General features: G+C 36.7%; 1 protein-coding gene across 13 annotated transcripts in view; it reads right to left on the reverse strand.

Moving 5' to 3' along the window:
• Positions 1-22031, reverse strand: part of GTF2I (general transcription factor IIi) — a 114313-nt gene that overhangs the window by 49847 nt on the left and 42435 nt on the right. For 4 of the 13 annotated variants that reach the window (XM_038539055.1, XM_038539063.1, XM_038539060.1 and 1 more), the window contains exons 9-11: positions 13370-13447; positions 4022-4078; positions 1918-1974 (exon numbers count right to left, since the gene is read on the reverse strand). In XM_038539055.1, coding sequence (XP_038394983.1) covers positions 1918-1974; positions 4022-4078; positions 13370-13447 — 192 coding nt within the window. Of the gene's footprint in view, positions 1-1912; positions 1975-4021; positions 4082-13369; positions 13448-22031 lie in introns of those variants that run through there. The other 9 variants (XM_038539062.1, XM_038539059.1, XM_038539056.1 and 6 more) reach the window with 3 other exon arrangements.

The raw sequence follows: 22031 nt of genomic DNA on the forward strand, positions 1-22031 counted from the left end.
TCGTTATACAGCACTTTCTGTAAGTTCCAACATTTCACTGATTCACTGTTACTCCAAAAGCAGCCTACGAGAAAATTGTTACTGGCATTTGAATTCAGCTCATAGTTGTTAGGTTAGAACATCTGACCCTTTTCATGGCAAACAGAGATGAGGGAGAACAGAAAGAAAACCTCTGGACAACTACTTGATAATACCAAGCTACTTGCAGTAAACATTAACGGACTCAAAAACCTCCGAGTTTACAGGAAGGAGATTATAATGCCGTCACTATTGTTTTCCTGCTGAAACTAGAAAATGCTAGGACAGACTCGAGGCTTTCTCTCTTGTTTACTATTTCCCCTCTCCTTTCAGAGATCCTAGGAGTGGTTTACAGCATTAAATAAAACCACAATCCATTTTTTGATCTGGGGACCTTCATATCAAGATAATGGCTGGGACAGAAGCAGAGAGGACTCAATCCCCTAACATGATATGCAGCAGACTCATAAAACATAAGATCTTTTGTTTCTTTTTGTACTACTACACAAAACAAATGTACATGAGAATGTTAGTGCTAGAAAGCTCAGCTAGAGAGTATCCTTGTCAACTCTCTTTTCATTTTGCAAAGGTTGAGAGATTAATTGATTTGCCAAAGATTATGTTCACTTGTTAGTAAAAGAATAAAGACCAGAACCCAGGTCCAACTCAACTCTGTTCATACTGAAATGGGACAATAAAAATCTCAAACATCAAGTATTTCAAAGCCTAGAATGTGGACTATGGAGCAATGCAGACTGCCTGAAGAAGCCCTGTGCCAGGTGTGGCCTGCACACAGGTAGCTCACTGTTGCACATAGACCACCTATCTAAAACAAATGTTACAGAGGAAACCATCTAATTACCTCCTGACAGTAAAACATTAAAAAAATAATAATAATCCACACAATTTTCTATAAAAAGATCTCAAAAAGAAATGTAAAATATTGTTGAAAATGAGCATCTTGATATTTTTGCAAGATATGTACTTCAGTTAGAAACCAAATTCTAAAATCGAATTTGGAAAACTTAGCCGACATTTCAGGGACCTTAAGACCTCCCTATCCTCAAAAGAGGGTAGAAATCAAATTAATGATTTTTAAAAGTTAAATAAAAAAGCAAATATAAGGAATAAAAATATTCTCGAAAAGACTCCTTTTCTATTTGGGCAGGGGTGGTGGTGGGGTAGGCACAACATGACCAGTTTTTGAGAGAAATCAAAATTCTAAAACAAGATTCGGGTACCTTACACCAGTCATTTTCCTTGGGAAAAATCTACAAGAATTCTTCTGGAATTATGTAAACTGCTGAGAAATAGGAAGCCATTTGGCTCAGTAATAGTTTCACTTAGGATCTGGAGAATTTAAGGAGCCATACCACAGTTAAATATTTCCTTGACGCCACAATTGAAGGAGGATTGGCTGAGAAACAGAGAAAGGAGTTCCAAAGGGTATAAAAATAAACAGAGAGAAAATCCCTCCTTTATTAATCTTACGTGGAAACACTACTTTGAAAAAAAAAAAAAAAAAGGTACCGTTACATAATATTTTTAAGAATGAAATATGAACAGAAACCAGTCATTTTTTTCGGTCTAAAATATTGAAGCCAATCTTTGAGAGATCTGCAATATGGCACAAGATGATCAGGAAAAAAGGGCAGCATTTTGCATCATGAAGAGTTTTACTTACCACTTCTGTTTTCATCCCCATATGCTTTATTACTCAATACAGTTATATATGTATATTACACCTTAGGACTAAAAAAATAAACCTGTTGGCTAAGAAGGCATACCAAAACAATCAACTTTTTAGTTTCAAATAAGGTGTTTGAAGGGCAATATTCTCTATAATAGAGAACAAACATAATATGATTACTGCAAATTTAAAATCCCTTTATTTCTAACCTTCTGCTGGTACTTCCATTTCTGTTCCTTCATTGCCTTCTGAAGAATGATGGCTCCCTAAAGAGAAAATAAACCACATATACTAAACCAGTAAAAACTTACATTGAAAGAAGAGAAACTAGGCAACAGTGCAAATAATTTAACACTTAACCATACAACATATACAAACTGATTAACTCCTCTGCAGTTAATTCCAACAATGCGATCTAATTCAGAAAAACACATAAAACTTCTATTTGAAAGCACAAGAAATTATTTTAAAATGTAAACAGATAAAGAAACCTAAGTAGGTTTGGGGATTTAATATTATTACTGTTACTATACAATATAATTACTGATAGATGTTGGAATTTGAGATACAGAACAATTATGGTTCAAGGTACCATGCTCATCTGTCAATGACGCACACACAAAAACACAAATCAGAGTAAATTCTATCTTTGCTCACAGACTCTATTAAAGTCTACACAAACAAGTTCAGGTTTTGCTGTGAAATGTTTCCTGCTTTCCATTTTTACAATGGCGGAAGCTATGGAAACGCAATCCCCATTATTTAATCAAAGTTGTACTAAAAGGAAACTCGTAAGTTAAAATTTAAGATACTACCTTTAGTCTCAAAAGCATTTTAATTCAGGTAATATAATCTGCCTGCTTCTAAAAACTGGAACATAAAGCAATGTATCAGGTTAGGCAGTCACAAGGTAAACAGGCTCATCCTACTAGTGCAGAAGTTTTACTCATAAATAGGAAAGAAGTAATCTACAACATTAGAGAGCCACTTAGGATTAATTGCCCAAACTGCCCCAGAATATCATCCTCTGTCCTTAAATGTCTGAGCTACTAGCATGGAAAAAGCTGAAAATCACTGCCTTCAGGTATCAATAAACTATATTACATAGGAGTAAGAATAAATCAGATAGGGGAAGTAAAATGCAATCCATTTTGTCATCCACTAACAACTGAACTCAGAAGCTATACTAAACATGTGACCCCTAGACATAGGTTTAAATATAAGTATTTATTTTGATCTTTAAAGAGCATCGATTACAGTTTCAAAAACTGCCATTCAGTGTCTAGTACCTTTTAACTTAAATGCCATACTAAGGTCAAATACTTTTGGTTTTTAAAGGTCTAGTTTTATGATGCCATGATTATCTTGGGATTCTCTTCCAATAACTCCATATTATAAAAACTCACCTGAGCTCAAAACACTAGGTAAATCTATAAATCTAGAGACATGAATTATTCTTTAATTAACTCTTAAAGTATACTTTCTCAACACATAGTGCCCCACCCCCAGCCTTTAATGTTAAAATCCGAATTCATGGAGCACTGGCTTCTTTGACTGTAAAGTCAAAGAAAACAAAGATGAGGTCAAAGGAATGAGAGATAATGGAGCAGAGAATAGTATTTAACAAAGGAAGGGTGGGTAAAGGATAACAAGTTAAGCACGCTGTTCCACCCTAATATTACACAAGTGTCTGTCAACAAAGATGCTGTGTCCTTTCTGTTCTTTTTTAAATCTGAAATAAGCAATTACATTTATAGTCAAAGTAAAACTAAAAACTTAAAAAAAAAAAAAAAAAAATGGATCCTACTTGACCAAAGCCAGAATAGACAGAAGTAAAAGCCATCACATAGCCTATGATCCTCAAGTCAGGGCACACTATACAAAAATTCCCAGAAAAGTATTCAATTAATAAACTTAGGGATTTATTTACAAGTGGTATTTCACAAATCTTTCTAAAAACTAAGAATCAACATGACCTTCTCGATATTTACATTACTAACTATACAATAAAAACCTTATTTCTGACTATTCTGATATAAGGTATAAATGTGTACTTTACCTTAAATATGAAAGTGTGTCATGTACCCATTTCGAGATTCATTACTAGATTCACAAAAGGGAAAATTGGTTTTGAAAAATTGTTGCTTGTGAAGTTCATTTATGTTTTAAAAAAAAAAGGCCAATACATTTTCTTTTTCCTTTTCCATTTAGAAAAGTAACAGTACAGATATTAATACTAAAACACAGTCTGTCCAATATAAAGAACATCACATCACAACAGTACGTGGGAAAACGGAAGTGAAAACATTATACCTTGTAAAGACTTCGAAAGGGGGAGTTTGTCATCAACATCATCATTTTCGGAAGGGCCTGCTTTGGAATACAAAGATAATACTTCAAAAGTAATCCCAAAACTGTATTTTGGGTCACCTCAGTCAACAAATTGGACAAGAGAGATGGAATAATACAGCCTTTTCACGAACAAAAAAAAGAAAAAAAAAAGGCAAAATGAAAAAAAATGACAAAATGAGTGGCATCAATTCATGGTCTTACTGAATGGAAAAGGTGTCCTCAGATAAGTTCATATGTAGACAGTCCAGAGACATTTTGAAAATGACCAGACATATGGATTGAATGGGAATGGTACGTCTGAAACAGTAGACATGGGTTCCACACAGAAGTTTGGTTCCTAACAGCAAACTGCAACTTTCACTTTACACAGATGGTAAATGCAGATTTATCACACAAAGTGTATTGCTTCCTTCCTTTACAAATATTTGCTTCATCTTTTGTCATGCTGAAGAAAACTGCAGAATCAAATTGCTACACTTTCCTTAACTCTCTAAAATCATGTAATTAAACTATCAGTAAGCCTAAATCTCCACTGAAACAGAAACAGGACAAATTAAGAGTTATTAATTCAGAATTCCCTCTTTCCTGCAGATTCACAGGATTCCTTAATAACCTAATTGTTCTTCCCAGTTATTAATACAGAAAGTATTCTGAAATAACTAAACCTCCACAGAAAGCTATGAAGATTGTGACAACACGTTACATGTAGCATCAAGCTTGTTAGTGATGAGGGTAATCAATCTAAAACAGAGAACAAAACACTGTGTTTTTAATGGCTACTTATAGAATGTTCCTGTACTCAAATGAATACAAACCACTTCACTGTCTCTGAATATTGGATAGTATCATTAAGACTTTTGAAAGGTATCACATGAGAAATTTCACAAAGACCCAAACTACACATTATAAGCAAGGAACACATCATAGGAGAAAATAGTTTCAGAGAAGATGTACAAACTATATTCAGAATTTTAACTAAGAGCAAGATGCTGAATGAAAGAGACTTGAATTCAAACACCAGATTCATTGCTTCCTAGTCATGGGCTCGTGGGTAAACTATACACAGAAAATAAATGATAGCTAAGGGTGTTACTGGACTTTTAAGTATGGCTTTAGCTGCTTTTCCACTCTGGCTTTGTAGTATTCTTGATATTGTCCTGTTCTAATTTTGTAAAAATTAAGTCCTCTTTATTTTTTTTTTAATTTTTTTTTAATTTTTATTTATTTATGATAGTCACAGAGAGAGAGAGAGAGAGGCAGAGACACAGGCAGAGGGAGAAGCAGGCTCCATGCACCGGGAGCCCGATGTGGGATTCGATCCTGGGTCTCCAGGATCGCGCCCTGGGCCAAAGGCAGGCGCCAAACCGCTGCACCACCCAGGGATCCCAAGTCCTCTTTAACACAAAGTACATTTTTGTAGGATTTTCAATGTACAGGATTTCTATTTTAAATAACCTGTCTACTTCTGATTTCTAATTATACAAATTATATTATGTTCAGAGAATTTAAGGTTATCTGTGAACAAGTATAAAGTCAATTTTTTAAAAGATTTATTTATTCATGAGAGACCTAGAGAGAGAGAGAGAGAGAGAGAGAGAGAGAAGCAAAGACATAGGTAGAGGGAGAAGCAGACCCCTTGCAGGGATCCTGATGCGAGACTCGATCCTGGATCCCAGGATCACACCCTGAGCCGAAGGCAGATGCCCAACTGCTGAGCCACCCAAGTGTCCCCTAAAGCCAATTTTTTAAAAAGATCCATGCTTTGTAAGTTTATGTACTGGGTGCAGAGTTCTAGATATGCATCAATTAGCTCATGCTTCTAAACTGTAGAATGCAAATATTGTACTTATCTATAGGTATTCAACAGCATGAGATGTTTCTGTTATTGACAGTCATTTGTTAAAATCTCCCACATGACTAGAGACCTATAAATTTATCACAATTGTGTCAATTCTTTATTTCTATTTTAATTTCGAGGCTATACTTATACTGTAAGGTATATGCAAGGGTATATTTTTTGTGTGTGTGTATAGTATATATTAATGATCACTGTATCAACTCAGTTACTTATTAGTATATATTATATAGTCTAACTTTTTATACCTATTACTTTCTTCTTCTTTGGCCTCAAATTTATATTGTTAAACTTGATTTCTAGTGGTTAATATATGCCCAGTATACCTTCACAGACCACTACCCATTCAAACTACCTATGATGTTTACATTTAGCTATCTATGTTTTCACACATATATTTGGATTTTATTCATTCTAAGCACACTCAAAATGCTAGCCTTGTCATTTCAGTCATGAAAATCAAACATTCCCAATGCTCATATCTAAGGACCACTAACTATCCTAGTGGAACACTGACAAGTGCTCAGATATATGTCCGAGCCGATTTTAAAATGTCAAAAGTTTTGAAAGATAAATGTCCTATGTAGAATAATGATCAAATGAACTACAATGTAATCATACGACATATTATCACAATAATACTATTAAACTTCTATGTGACAAAACAAGTAAATCTCAAAAACTTACACTGCATGAGGGATGTACAAGAACATGTACATACCAACATATGTAGTACAATACCATTTGTGTCAAGCTTAAAAACTAAGAAAATACCATATATAAAATGCATGTGCATGGAAATACACAGACACTTCTGTAGGAGCAGATATGCAATAAAAGCATAAAATCTTTATGGGTAACGGGGCACGTGGGTGGCTCAGTAGATTGTCTGCCTCTTGATTTCAGCTCAGGTCAGGACCTCAGGGTCCTGAGATCTAGGATCACACTGGGCTGGCGTGGAGCCTGCTTAAGATTCTCTTTCCAGAAAAAAAAAAAAAAAAGATTCTCTTTCCAGGACGCCTGGGTGGCCTGGGTGGCTCGCGGTTGAGCCTCTGCCTTCACCTCAGGGCATGATCCTGGAGTCCCAGAATCGGGTCTGCCTCAGGCTCCCGGCAGGAACCTGCTTCTCTCTCTGCCTGTGTCTTTGCCTCTCTCTCTCTGTCTCTCTCATGAATAAATAAATAAAACCTTAAAAAAAAAAAAAAAAAAAAAGATTCTCTCTTTCCCTCTTCCTCTGCCCCTCACCTCCCCACCCAAACAAATGTTTATCAGTAAGGATGACCCTCAATTTCAAGAAACTAGTTAACTCGGAGGAATAGAAAAGAAAGTAGAAATTTCAGAGAGTCCAAGAAAAGGTGCCAATTACATATTTAACATGTTCTACTGTGGTAGGGGGCGGGGGGAGATGACAAGAGAGTAAGATTCCATAAACCCGGGCAGATGTACAGTATGTCTTTAGGTTTCAACATTTCACTTTAAAAGAAACCATTTTAGAAACACAAAACAGCAATGTAAATAAATGATCTATAAGTACACCCAACAATATGTCTCACAAATTTTGTTTTATAAAAAAAAACCTAGGGGTGCCTGGCTGGATATTGGAGTTGCGAATTCAAGTCCCAAATTGGGTGGAGAGATTACTTAAAAAATAAATTAATAAAATCTTACAGGTAAAAAAAAAAAAAGAAGCCTAAAACAACAGTATACACAAAAAGATCCCATTTATGTGAAATACAAAACCAGACAAAACTAATGTAGGTTGCTACAGGTCAGGAAGTTACCACTGGAGGGGGTTGCCTAGAAAGGAGCCCAAGGGAAGGAGCTAGTTTTAAGGATACTGACATCTAACAGCCCTTCAGAAAACACAAAAGGAGGAACAGATCTAGAGTCAGTTGGAGATTTCAATACTGTTTGACAGAATAAGCAGACAGAAATAGCAGTAGGAACAGCAGACCTAAATAACAATCAATCAACCTTAACAAAGTTAAAATAACTGAAATTATACAAAGAATGTTCTCCAACCATAACAGAAATAGAGAATCAGTAACAGAAAGATACCTGAAAAGCCTACAAGTATGTGGAAATTAAAACTACCCACTTCTGCTATGATCCAGTAATCACACTACTGGGTATCTGTAAAAAAACCAGAATAATACTAATTCAAAGGGATACACGCACTTTTGTGTTTATTGCAGCATTACTTACATTAGCCAAATTATGGAAGCATCGTAGTTATCTATCGATAGATGAATGGAGGAAGAAAATGTGGAATATATAAAGAAAGGAGTACTAATCAGCCACAAAAATGAATGAAATCTTGCCATTTGCACTGACATGGATGGAGGTGGAAAGTATTATGCTAAGCAAAGTAAGTCGGTCAGAGAAAGATAAATACCCTATGATTTTACTGTTGTGTGGAATTTTAGAAACAAAACAAATGAGTAAAGGGGAAAAAATAACAGAGAAAGACAAAGCAAGAAAACAGACTCTTAACTATAGAGATCACACTGACAGTTACCAAAAGGAGGTGACCAGGAGGATGGTAGAAGCAGAAGGGGATTAAAGAGCACTCTTGTTGGAGATGGGCACTGGGTGTTGTCTGAAAGTGTTGAATCACTATACTGTAAACCAGAAACTAATATAATACTGTATGTTAACTCTACTGGAATTAAAATAAAAATGTAATAAAAAAAAAAAACTACACACTTCTACAGAAACCACAGGACAAAGAACTAATCACAAGGAAATTCAAAAATGTTTTGAATTGAAAGAAAACAAATACAAATCAAAGTCTGTGGAATACAGCTGAACTAATGATTAAGAAATTTATGTCATCAAATGTTTATATTAGAAAAGATTTTAAATCAATGATTTAAGCTTTTATCTTAAGAAACATAAAATAAACACAAATTAAAATTAAAACAAGAAAAACAACAGAAAGAAACCTAAGAGCAAAAGTCACTGAAAGTAAAAGCTGGTTCTGTGAGAAAAAGAAAAAGTATGTAAAAGCTCTAGAGCTGGACCAATGGTTCTCCACTGCTAGTGATTATATCCCCACTCCACAGGGAGAGTTTATGTCATAATTACATTTTTGATGGTCACAGCTAGGGAGATACTACTGCTATCTAGTGGGTAAAGGCTAGGAAAGCTACTAAACATTCTATAATTCATAGCATAAAAGAGATACCCACAACAATCAACTGCTTGATCAGAATATCAACATTGACAAGCTTGAGAAACTCTGAGCTACAGCAACCAAGAAAAAAAAATGATAGACACAAACTAAAAAACTAGAAATGAGAAGGGCATCACTATTCATCTTGCAAATATTAAAATAAAAAAAGAACACTTGGCAAAATAGATTCTCTAAGAGACACAAACTGCCAAAGCACAATCAAGAAGTATGTGACCTGAACAGCTCTACAACTATTAAAAGAAATCTAAAAATTAAAAAACAGACCAAGTTTAAAAACCTTCCATTGGGGAGCCTGGGTGGCTCAGCTGGTTAAGCGTCTGCCTTCAGTTTGGGTCATGATCCCAGAGTCCTGGGATCCAGCCCTGCATCAGGTTCCTTGCTCAGTGGGGAGTCTGCTTCTCCCTCTGCCGTTCCCTCTGCTTGTGCTCTCTCACTCTCTTTCAAATAAATGGATAAAATCTTAACAAATAAAAAATAAAAACCTGGGGGATCCCTGGGTGGCTCAGCGGTTTGGTGCCTGCCTTTGGCCTGGGGCGTGATTCTGGAGTCCCAGGATCAAGTACCACATCAGGCTCCCTGCATGGAGCCCGCTTCTCCCTCTGCTTTTGTCTCTGCCTCTCTCTCTCTCTCTCTTTCTCTCTCTGTGTCTCTCATGAATAAATAAAATCTTAAAAAAAAAAAAAAAACAACTTTCATTATGGAAACCAAAAGCCCTAGGTGGCTTCACTGGCAAATTTCACCACACGCTTAAGAACAGAATAGTACCTATTCTCAAAAACCCTGTTCCAGGACAGCCCCGGTGGCGCAGTGGTTTGGTGCTGCCTGCAGCCTGGGGTGTGATCCTGGGGACCCAGGGATCGAGTCCCACATGGATGGGACTCCCTGCGTGGCGCCTGCTTCTCCCTCTGCCTCTCTCTCTCTGTGTCTATGAATAAATAAATAAAATCCTAAAAAAAAAAAAAAAAAAAACACTGTTCCAGTATATCACTTCCCAATTCGTTTTGCTGAGGCCAACATTACCAAAACCAAATACAAGGACATTTATAAGAAGTTTTCTGACTAGTATCTCTTAAGAACAATCAATAATACATAAAAAGAATACATTATAACCAAGAAGGGTTTATTATCCCAGTAATACCTGTCTGGTTTAACATCTGAAAATTAGTATTAATCACCATTTTAACAGACTAAACAAGAAAAACCCGTATAATCATCTCAAGAGATACAGAAAAGACCTACGAATTCAACATCCAATCACTATAAGCACTCTTCCCACTCGGAATACTAGAACTTCCTCAAACTGATGAAGGGCATCTACCAAACACTCACAGCTATTATACTGAAAGATGTCCTTCTAAAACTGTGAACAGGATAGGGATGTCTACTCTCACTACTCCTGTTCAAAACAACACCAGGGGTCCCAGATTGTGCAATTAACCCAAGGAAAGGAAATGGAAGGAATAACATTGTCTACTTAGAAAATACCAAAGATTTCACCAACAAGTTGCTTCAACTAATAAGTGAATTTTAACCAAGACACAAGATACAAGGTCAGTTGTAGTTCTATGTATTGGCTATAGCTGGAAGCTGAAATGTATCAGAATAATACCATTTACAGTAACACCAAAAAACATTAAATAGATATAAATCTTACCAAATGGGCACTACAGGATCTTTCTCTGAAAACAAAACTCTGATTTAAAAAATCTAGGAAAAGCTAAATAGGTAAGAGATATAAACCATGCTCATGAATTAAAAGATTGGGTATTAAGATACTTAGTTCAAATCAGCTATATATATTCAGCATAATCTCTATCAATATCCCCACAGTTTTTGAACAAATCACCAAGCCTATTTTTATAATTTATATGAAAAGATAAAGGAGCTAAAATAGACAAAATAATTTTTATAAAGAACCAATTCTGTAGGACTGCCACAATCTGATTTCAGGACTTACTATATGCTATAGCACTCAACACAGGTTAATATAAGGTTTACAAAAGGACACACAGAAATCAAGGTAATGCAATGGAAAAGAGCAGTCTTTTCAACAAATGCTACTAGAAAATTTGGATATCCATCTGCTTAAGTTTGAACTAAATATTTGCCACACCATGCAAAAATAAGGCCTAAATTGATCGAATACCTAAACGTAAAACCACAAAATTTTTGTAAAACAAGATACACAGTGTCTAGCTCCTACCTTCTCCAATTGGACCTAAGATAATATCATTTCAAACAATCTTCGCTCTACAAACATCTGATCTCCAATCCTTATTTCTCAAGCATTACCTTAAATTACTCAACGAACAAACTCAAAAGGGAACAAAAAAGCTTCTATACTCATGGCTGAGAATAACAACCCTAAACAGACAATACCAAAGATGAAGACAGACTTTTTATTTTAAAAATAACGTGTTAAGAAAAAAAAGACTAGGGTAGCCCCGGTGGCTCAGCAGTTTAGCACCTGCCTTCAGCCCAGGGCATGATCCTGGAGACCCAGGATCGAGTCTCACATTAGGCTCCCTGCATGGAACCTGCTTGTGTCTCTGCCTCTCTCTCTCTCTCTAGTCCCACATCAGTTCCCTGCATGGAGCCTGCTTGTGTCTCTGCCCCCCCCCCCCCCCCGTCTGTCATGAATAAATAAATAAAATCTTAAAAAAAAGAAAAAAAAGACTATTTTATCAACTAGTATTTATTAAATTTATGCACGTGTATTAGGTACCAAAAGCTACTTTTATAAAGGCTAAATTTTTTCCATAATTTTAACTCTTTACTTAAAACTCCACATAATTGTCTCAACCTTTTACCCATGTGATTATTAACATCACAAGCCATAAAATGTTCAAAACTGGCAGATAAAAATAATAAAATTCACTATGAAACATTTTAATATATGTATAGTTATTCACATTACAAATAAGAATAAATTTATTCATAAAACATTCACAATGCTCTAGAACTAATAAGGGCTTATCTTTTTAAATGAGTTACCACTATTAAGCAAATCACAACGAAAATGAGGTCTCGTAAGACACTCACTAAAATGGCTAAAAAGAAGACTGACAGGACAAGTGTTGGCAAGGATGTGGAACAACCAGGAACTACTTATGCACTGCCGGTGGAAATGTAAAATAGTACAAGCACCGTGCAAAACAGTTTGGTGGTTTCTTACAAAATTAAATACCTACCATATGTCCCAGCTATTCCATTTCTAGGAATCTACTCAAGAGAAATGAAGGTATATTTCCATACAATAATTTGCACACAAAAGTTCACAGCAACTTTGGTTTTAATAGCCCCCCAAACTAGAGACAATCAAAATATCCAACAATATAAAAAGGAATAAACAAATTGTGGTATACAGCCAAGCAATGGAATAATACTCGGTAATAAAATGGAATTAGCTATGGATATATGCAACATTGTGGATGAATTTCAAAACAATTATGTGGAATGAAAGAAGTCACATCCCATCCCAAGAAAACAGTACATACTTCATAATGATTCTACTTATAGAAATTTCAAGAAAAATGGAAACTCGTGTCAAATGAGATAAAACAGATCAGTGGTTGGCTGGAGAGGGCAGTGAATTGCAACAGAATACAAAGAAACTTGAGGGTTATGGAAATGTCATTATCCTCACTGCAGTGAAGATAACTTTACAGGTATATAGAGACAACCAAACTAATCAGATTTTATACATTAATATTTTCATGTATTTTGTACATCTATAAAAATTAAATGAGCTATAAAATATAGAAAATGTTCTTCAAAACTAAAATCTGACGCTGCATTGTTAAACTACAACTTTTAATACCTCCCTAATAAGCAAGTAAAAAAAACAGAACAAAGTGATAAATTAATAGCTAAAAATTTATTATCTTACCTTTTATAGATTTTTAAGATAATAATGCTTACACAGATATTTTTTGTTGCACAAATAGAGTGATTCCAGGTTCAGAAGACCTCTTTTCTGTCTTTCAAATAACTCTAGAAACTAGAACTGAATTCTAAATTGTGCCACAGCTTTTGCTTGTCCTTTTAAGAATATTAATGGCTATTTTACATTTTGCCTGTAGATAGATTACTTAACTCATTGCTCTATTTTTGAAATCTGTCTTATTCCAGTGATAAATTATAAGCACATGCCAATCAAGAAAGTCAATAAAGTCGTATTTAATGAATTCAGGCAATTGATAAATTTGAATCTTAACCACAAACAACTCTGGAAAGAAAAAATGCATGAATAGTATACCTTGAATATTATATTGATAGTAATCAGGATCTTCTGATTCTTCTTTTACTGTCACAGCTGCCATTTCCAGAGAAATACCTGTAAAAAGCAAATGAAAGTATATAATTACACATTAGGGCATGCAGTTAGATGGTGTAGGAAAATCTCTCCTACCTAAATAATGCAGAGCAATGAATGAAGACTTTGAAAAGACAAAAGTTTGCTAGGTAGCAAAGGGGCAAAAACCATCTAAAATCCAACCTAAACAATGTTTTAACAATATTACTAATTTTCTGAGATGATCTGCTTTTTCCTCTGACATCCTTATTCTTAGATTTGAAGAAAATTAGTCATACTCTCTTTTCATCCAACATTAAGAATGCTTTTACAGGGGTGCCTGGCTGGCTCAGTCAGTAGAACACAGGACTCCTGATCTCACGATCATGAATTCGAGTCTCATGTTGGGTATAGAGCTTACTTAAGAAATAGAAAAAGACTTTCACAAATTACTGAACATCACCTGTAAGGGCATCTGGGTGGCTCAGTCAGTTAAGCATCTGCCTTAGGCTCAGGTCATCATCTCAGATTTGAGACATGGAGCCCTGTGTCAGGCTCCGTGCTAGGCATAGGACCTGCTTAAGATTGTTTCTCTCCCTCTTCCTCCCTCTGAATGGAAGGAAGGAAGAAAGGAAGGAAGAGGAGAGGAGAGGAGAGAAGAGGAAGGAGGAAGGAAATTACCTTTAAACTTCAGTTGTAATGACTCAACACTCTGAGGTTAAGATGGTTTTGTTTTACTTTATTTTATAGATTTTATTGATTTATCCAGGAGAACCAGAGAGAGTCAGAGACAGGCAGAGAGAGAAGCAGGCTCCCTTTGGGGACGAAACTCAATCCCAGGATCTCAGGATCATGCCCTGAGCAAAAGGCAGACGCTCAACCACTGAGGACCCAGGCACCCTAAGATGGCATCATTTTATCTTTTTTTAAAGATTTTATTTATTTCTTCATGAGAGACACAGAAAGACAGGCAGAGACATAGGCAGAGAGAGAAGCAAGTTCCATGTGGGGAGCCCAATGTGGAACTCGATCCTGGGGCACTAGGACCACAACCCAAGTCGAAGGCAGACACTCAACCTCTGAGCCACCCAGGTGGCCCTAAATTGAGAATATTAAGATACAAATTATAAGGGAGAAAAAAGAAACCTCTCTGATAACGATACTATTATATCCATACATAAAGATGGTTGAAGAATTCAACAAAATAGGACTTTTCTCAATTCAGCATGTTTATTTTTAGATACACACTATTCAAGAAATGACTATGTGAATAAAAGAGAACAATTAGCAAAATGATCATTTAGGTGCAATTAACTAAAAGCTAAACAGGAAACTGTGGCATAGATTCAAATACTTCCTTCCCAATAAGATATTCAACGCTATCTTTCTCATACATCTCACAAAAAAGTAACACTTGGTCTATCTGTAACATACACAAAAGCTCCTGATCTCTCTCTCTCTGTCTCTCTCTCCTCACCTCCCCTCTCTCACACCAGCACACAGGCAGGTGCAATTAATACAGCTTCCCTTTGGGGCGCCCGGTGGCTCAGTTGGTGAAGTGTCCGATTCTTGGTTTCAGGTCAGGTCGTGATCTCAGGGGCGTGGGATCGAGTCCCCAGTCGGGCTCCACATTCAGCGTGGAGCCTGCTTGTCCCTCTCCTCTCTCTCTCTCTCTCTCTCTCTCTCTCTGAGGATAAAATCTTAAAACAAAAAAACACAGCTTCTTCTTTCCCCAACTACTAATCCCAAATGCCGCTAGATGCCACTGAACAATGTAGGCAGCCGCATCAGGTAGGTTCTGTGCAGCAGAATGAGAAGAGGACTTACAGGAGATTAAGGGGACACCAAGAAGGGCTTTAGGAGACGGAGGGAGATGAGTGGGCAAGCACGGGTGGTGACAGCCCAACAGGGAGGGCCACAGTGGGAGTGAGCCAAGGAGCCATGGGCTACAAAACAGGACATAGGTCCAATGAAGTAAATATATTAAGAATATCTGACTAGCAGGATCCTCATTGCAACAGACAGGAATTATATAGGAAAAGGAGGGGAAGGAACCCTTGGGATGTCAAGAACTGAAAATATGGGCATGGAAAAATAGAGATGTAAATAGAGGCATAGATATATTTACATGTATACAAACACATGTATATAAGGCACACACATAGGTTCCCAAGCTTTGTTAGAAATAGTAACATCCTAACTGCAGTCAGCACACCCAGCACCAAGATCCTTTTGTCTCAATATCACTCAGGAACCACGGCTTCTTGAAATAGTTGATACTAGAGCTGGACTAGAGAGGGATTAGAGACGAACCTTGACCATGTTCTACTACAAGAAAGAAAAAAGTTATCGGGCAGCCGGGGTAGCTCAGGGGTTTAGCGCCACCTTCAGCCCAGGGCCTGATCCTGGAGACCCGGGATCGAGTCCCACGTCGGGCTCCCTGCGTGGAGCCTGCTTCTCCCTCTGCCTGTGTCTGTCTGTCTCTCTCTCTAGGTCTCTCATGAATAAATAAATAAAATCTTAAAAAAAAAAAGTTATCTAAAATGATAGATGACATATGGACCAGGGAAAGGACTTGGGACTTCTTGAAGTGGCTCCCAAAGGCCAAAGAAAGGACTATTTGCAAATCAAGATAAATAATGATAATAATGTGTTGAATAAAATAGAAACATATGAAAGTAATAAACTGATTTTAATGGAAAGCCTGATGAGGAGTGGCACATATTTCTAGAGTCTCAGAGAAACTTCCACAAATATAATTACTACAAAGGAAGAGTAAGTTCATAGAGGAAAAGCCTCTCAAAACTAACTTTCATCTCATAAATGAAACCAACAGTAAAGGGATCAAGAGAAATCACCACCTGATATGAATGAACACAGTATCACTTCTATGATACTTTTGCTTAAAAATAAATAAATAAAAAGGCATTACATGAATCCAGTCATGAGAAAACATTAGATACTTCCTTCAAACATGCCCAGGTCACAGGAAGAAGACCCAGAAAGATTAGGAGACACTCTAGAGTGAAGAAGCCATCCACAAACACAATAGCAAAACTTGAGAAAGGTTTGAGAATTAGATGGGAGCAACTTATTGCCCTTATTTTGATGACTGCACTGTGGCAACGTGGGACCATGTTCTGGTGTGTAAGAATCACACACTTCAAAGAGTGAAAGGGCATCATGTTGGTAACTTTATGTCCAATGATACAGGGAAAATTCCCGGACCTGGTACATGCGGGTTTCCTAAAAGTCTGCAATAATTTTTAAATGTTAACACTTTAAGATAAAAATTTAAACAACTGGGCAGCCCCAGTGGCTCAGCGGTTTAGCACCGCCTTCGGCCCAGGGCGTGATCCTGGGGACCTGGAATAGAGTCCCACGTCGGGTTCCTGCGTGGAGCCTGCTTCTCCCTCTGCTGGTGTCTCTGCCACACTCTCTCTCTTTCTCTGTGTGTCTCTCATTAATAAATAAATAAAATCTTAAAAAAAAAATTTAAACAACTACAGTATCATTCATCTATTCACCATGGTAGCATTTCCTCAACTAAGTAGCACTCTGTCTTCTGGACACCTGCATTATCAGCAGGTATTCCACTGATGGAGCTGTAGGTTAAGTGCCGTTTTTGTAAGACAGCACAGGATCAAAGAACATGTGTACCTTCAATGACAAGAAAGGGGCATCTGGCTATCTCGGTTGGAACACACAATCCTTAATCTCGGGGTTGTGACTTCAAGCCCCATGTTCACTATAGAGATTATTTAAAAATAAAATCTTAAGGGCAGCCCCAGTGGCTCAGTGGTTTAGCACCGCCTTCAGCCCAGGGCATGAGACCTGGGTTCGAGTTCTACGTCGGGCTCCCTGCATGGAGTCTGCTTCTCCCTCTGCCTATGTCTCTGCCTTTCTTTCTTTCTCTCTCTCTCTCATGAATAAATAAAGAAAAAAACATTTTAAATAAATAAATAAATAAAATCTTTAAAAAGTGAATAAAATGAAATGACAAGAATTACCAAAGCATCATCTACATAATAAAGCAACCATTTAAGCGGTCATCAAGAATTTTTTTTTTAATTTTTTTTTTTTATCAAGAATTTTTAAAGCTCCCATGGCCACCTACTCTTTACTGAGTATGAGCAGAGTGTTTGCCAATCTGCTGGTACAACTTCCACCTCTGTTGGGTTTTTATCTCTCTTTAACAAAACTAATATTTTCTCTTGCTTCTTGAATCTCTGATCATTTATTCTTTGGATTAGCTCTCTGTAAGTCCACTACAACAACCACTTGTCATATGTCCTGCAAGAAGCCATTCCCTGCGTCTCACATGTCCCTGACACATTTTGGCTGACTCTGCCATCCTTCATTTTTAATTCCTTCTTAGTCTTATGTGGTGGTTAGAAATTATTCGGATGATTACTGAATTTTCTCCCCACAATGCTTTTAATCTGAACTTTTATTATATATATGCAATTTTTCACACTTCACAAAGTCAAGTCAGTCTCTCACTATTATGTTTTCAAGTGCTCTAGTTGATTCTCTTTGGTGTTCTAAATACACACTCCTATTGTCTGTACAATCTAATGATGCCCTCCACTTCCTAATTACTGAAACCTCATTCTTTTACTGGTTTGTACTAGCACACTGGTAAGAAACTGGTGAAATGTGCTTCTTCATCATACAAAGAATGCTTCTAGTGGTTCTCTACTAAACACAATGATGGGCTGGTATTTACAATTATGTACGATAGTCCAATCAATCAGGTTATGGATTTCTTTTTTTTAAGATTTTATTTATTCATGAGATACACAGAGAAAGAGGCTGAGACATAGGCAGAGGGCGAAGCAGGCTCCCTGGGGGGGGGGTGCCCAATGCAGGGCTCAATTCTAGGACCCCAGGATTATGACCAGAGCCAAAGGCAGATGCTCAACCACTGAGCTACACAGGTGCCCCAGGTTAAGGGTTTCTGCTGCCTTATCATCTACTCAGATGATATATTATTTCTAATTATTTTAGTAAAAAGAAAAAGTGAGTTTAGAGATTTACTAATAATATCCTTGTGTTCCTAGATGAAACTTAAGTCTGAAATTCACTACATAAGGTAATTTTTTTGAAGATTTCATTTTTTATTAAAATTTCTACACCCAACATGGGGCTCAAACTTACAACCCCAAAATCAAGAATTGTCCTATGCTCTATCAATTGAGCCAGTCAGGCAGCCCAGAGAATGGTTTAACTAATTTGAGAGCACAATAAAAGATCGGCTCTGCAACAATGCAAACATGGACATAACAAAACTGAAAATTGGCTTCCATCCTCTCTAAGAGGTCAAATCGAAAATATCACTATTTTGCAGTGACATAAAACTGCATTTTACAAAATTCAAATGTTTGGACTCCAGCTATAGCCTCTGCTTATTAGATCATACAGTTTATATATGCCTTCAGTACAAAAATGCAGTAAATGTCAATTTCTCTTTGCCAATCACCAAAGCTAATTATAAAATATATTCCTGGTAATAATACAATGATCTTTTATAATTATGGTTTTTTTTTGTATTTTTTTTTTAAAGATTTTATTTATTTATTCATGATAGTTACACAGAGAGAGACAGAGAGGCAGAGACACAGGTAGAGGGAGAAGCAGGCTCCATGCAGGGAGCCCGACATGGGATTCGATCTGGGTCTCCAGGATCGTGCCCCGGGCCAAAGGCAGGCGCCAAACCGCTGCGCCACCCAGGGATCCCTGTATTATTTTTTAAAGATAAAGTTGCAGGGTGCCTCAGTGGCTCAGTCGGTTAAACACCTGCCTTCAGCTCCAGGCCATGATTCTCAGGGTCCTGGGACTGAGTCCCACATCAGGCTCCAAGCACAGCAAGGAGTCGGCTTCTCCCTCTCTACAACTTGTGCTCTCACCCATGGGTGCTCTCTCTCAAATAAATAAATAAATAAATAAATAAATAAATAAATAAATACAAGATGATGATGCTTTCACTCATAGAACCAGAAAAACAAAAAAATCCTAACAATAGAATTATAATCAAGTCATGAAGAGCTGTATGTTTTATAAATAAGCTAAACCACTTGTGTCCTATAAATGGAACATGGCAAAAAAGCAAAACGTATGTAAAATGCCCAAGATCATGCTCAGTTGCCAAAGAACTTGAACAGTAAAAATCAATTTACCTATATGGTCAGAGTGGAAAAGGGGAAGAGTACTGGGAGACAGTAAAATAATTATATCCTCATTTTTCCATATGTTAACATAACAAAACCAAACCTTAAAACGACATGACCTACAGTGTGCTACTGGTCTAAGGCTAGACATTAGAGTTCAAGGGAACAGAACTGATAGTTGTAGAAGTACACTTGGTCACCTGCTGTTTGATAGAGGTGCTAAGGAGATCCGATGGGAACAGGTCAGCTTTTCAACAAAGGACACCAGGACAGTGGCATGTCCGCATGAAGAAGGATGAAATCAGACCCTTCCCTGGCAACCCACAAAACTATAAACTCAAAACAGGCCTGAGGTTTAGATTATAAGAGTTAATTAAAACCATGTAAAATTCTTCATGACCTCAGGTGATGCAAAGAGTTTAGTTTTGTAAAATTCTTCATGACCTCAGGTGAGGCAAAGAGTTTAGTTTTTCTCAGATGTAACACCAAAAGCCCAAATGATTAAAAAAAAAAAAAAAATTGAAAAACTGAATTCCATCAAAATGAAAACATTTTTAGGCTTCAAAGGACACCATAAAAAATGAAAACACAAGCCACAGAGTAGAAAAATATATTTGCAAAACGTTATTTCTGGGAGAAAAAAATGTATCCAGAATACATAAAGAACTGTTATAATTTTTTTAAATTTTTTTAAAAGGGAGAAAAAAAGAAGAAAGAATAAAGAAGGAAATCTTGTTATCTGTGACAACATGGATGGATCTACAGAGCATGAGGCTGAGCGAAATAAGTCAGACTAAAACCATATGATTTTACTTACATGTGAAATGTAAAAATCAAAACAAAAGAACAAAGACTCTTAAATATAGAGAACAAACTGGTGGTTGCCAGAGAGAAGGTGTGTGATGGGTTGGGCAAAACAGAGAAAAAAAGATTAAAAGGTACAAACTTACAGTTATAAAGTAAATAAGTATAAAAAGTACAGCATAAAGGATATAGTCAATATTGTAATGATGTATGGTGACCGATGATGGCCATACTTACCATGATGAGCACTAAATAATGTAGAGAATTATCTAATCACTATGCTATAAATCTGAAACTAACAAAACAAAACACTGTATGTCAGCTCTATTTCGATAAGGAATAAATAGCGGCACCTGGGTGGCTCAGTCAGTTAAGCATCTGCCTTCAGCTTAGGTCATGATCTCAGGGTCCTGGGACTGAGTGTCGCATTGGGCTCCCTGTTCAGCTGGCAGTCTACTTTTCCTCCCTCTCTCCTCCTGACCCCCACTTGTGTCTGCATACTCCCTCTCTTTAAAAAAAAAAAAAATGAAAAAAATAACCAAAAAGAAAAGAAACAACATAATTAAAGAATGAGCAAAAGATTTAAAAAGACATTTCATCAAAGGCAATATATGAATACCTAATGAGCACATAAAATGATGTTCAACATCATGAGGAAAATGCAATTAAAACCACAGTTCCAGAGGCATCTGGGTGGCTAGTCAATTAAGTAGCTGCCTTCAGCTCAGGTCATGATCTCCATGTCCTTGGATGGAGTCCAGCATCAGGCTCCCTCCTCAGCAGGGAGCCTGCTTCTCTCTCTGCCCTCTCCCCATGTTCATGTCACATAAATAAATAATCTTTAAAAAAAAACACAACAACACAGTTCTAGGATATCCTAGAAAAGGCAAAACAATGAAGGCAGTAAAAAGATCAGTGATGGATGGCCAGGTGTTACAGGAGAGAGACAGATGAAAAGGCAGAGGGCAGAGGACTTTTAGGGCAGTGAAACTATTCTGTATGATACAGACAAGTCATCATTATACATTTATCAAAATCCACAAAATGTACAAGACTAAACCCTAATGTAAACTATAGATGCTAGGTGATAATGGTTCATCATTTTTAATACCACTTTGATGTGGGATGTCCATAGTGGGAGGCTATACTTTTTGTTGAGTTTTGTTGTGAACCTAAAACTGCTCTAAAAATAAAATGTCTATTTAAGAGCATAAAGGAAAAAAAAAAAAAAAAACCCACACAATGAGATACCACTTGAGACTCCCTAGAATGACTATAATCAAAAAAGACAGACATTACCACATTTAGCCAAGATACAGAGAAACTGAAACCTCATACATTGCTGCTAAGAATGTACAGCCACTCTAGAAAACAATTTGTCAGTTGCTTATAAGTACAGTTACCACAGAAGTAGCAATTCGCTCCTGGGTATCTATGTATACCAGAGAAATGAAGAGAGACTTATTTCTACACAAAGACAAATATGTGAATGTTCACAGCCATGTTACTCAGAACAGCCAAAAAGTACGAACAATTCAAATGCCCAAATGGTAAATGGATTAAGAAAAGGTAGTATATCTATACAATGGAATAATATTCAGGGTATGAACTACTTATGTACACTACAACTATTTTTGAAGATGAATCTCCAA

Source organism: Canis lupus, chromosome 6, assembly GCF_011100685.1.
Source record: "Canis lupus familiaris isolate Mischka breed German Shepherd chromosome 6, alternate assembly UU_Cfam_GSD_1.0, whole genome shotgun sequence".
Classification (NCBI taxonomy): Eukaryota; Metazoa; Chordata; class Mammalia; order Carnivora; family Canidae; genus Canis; species Canis lupus.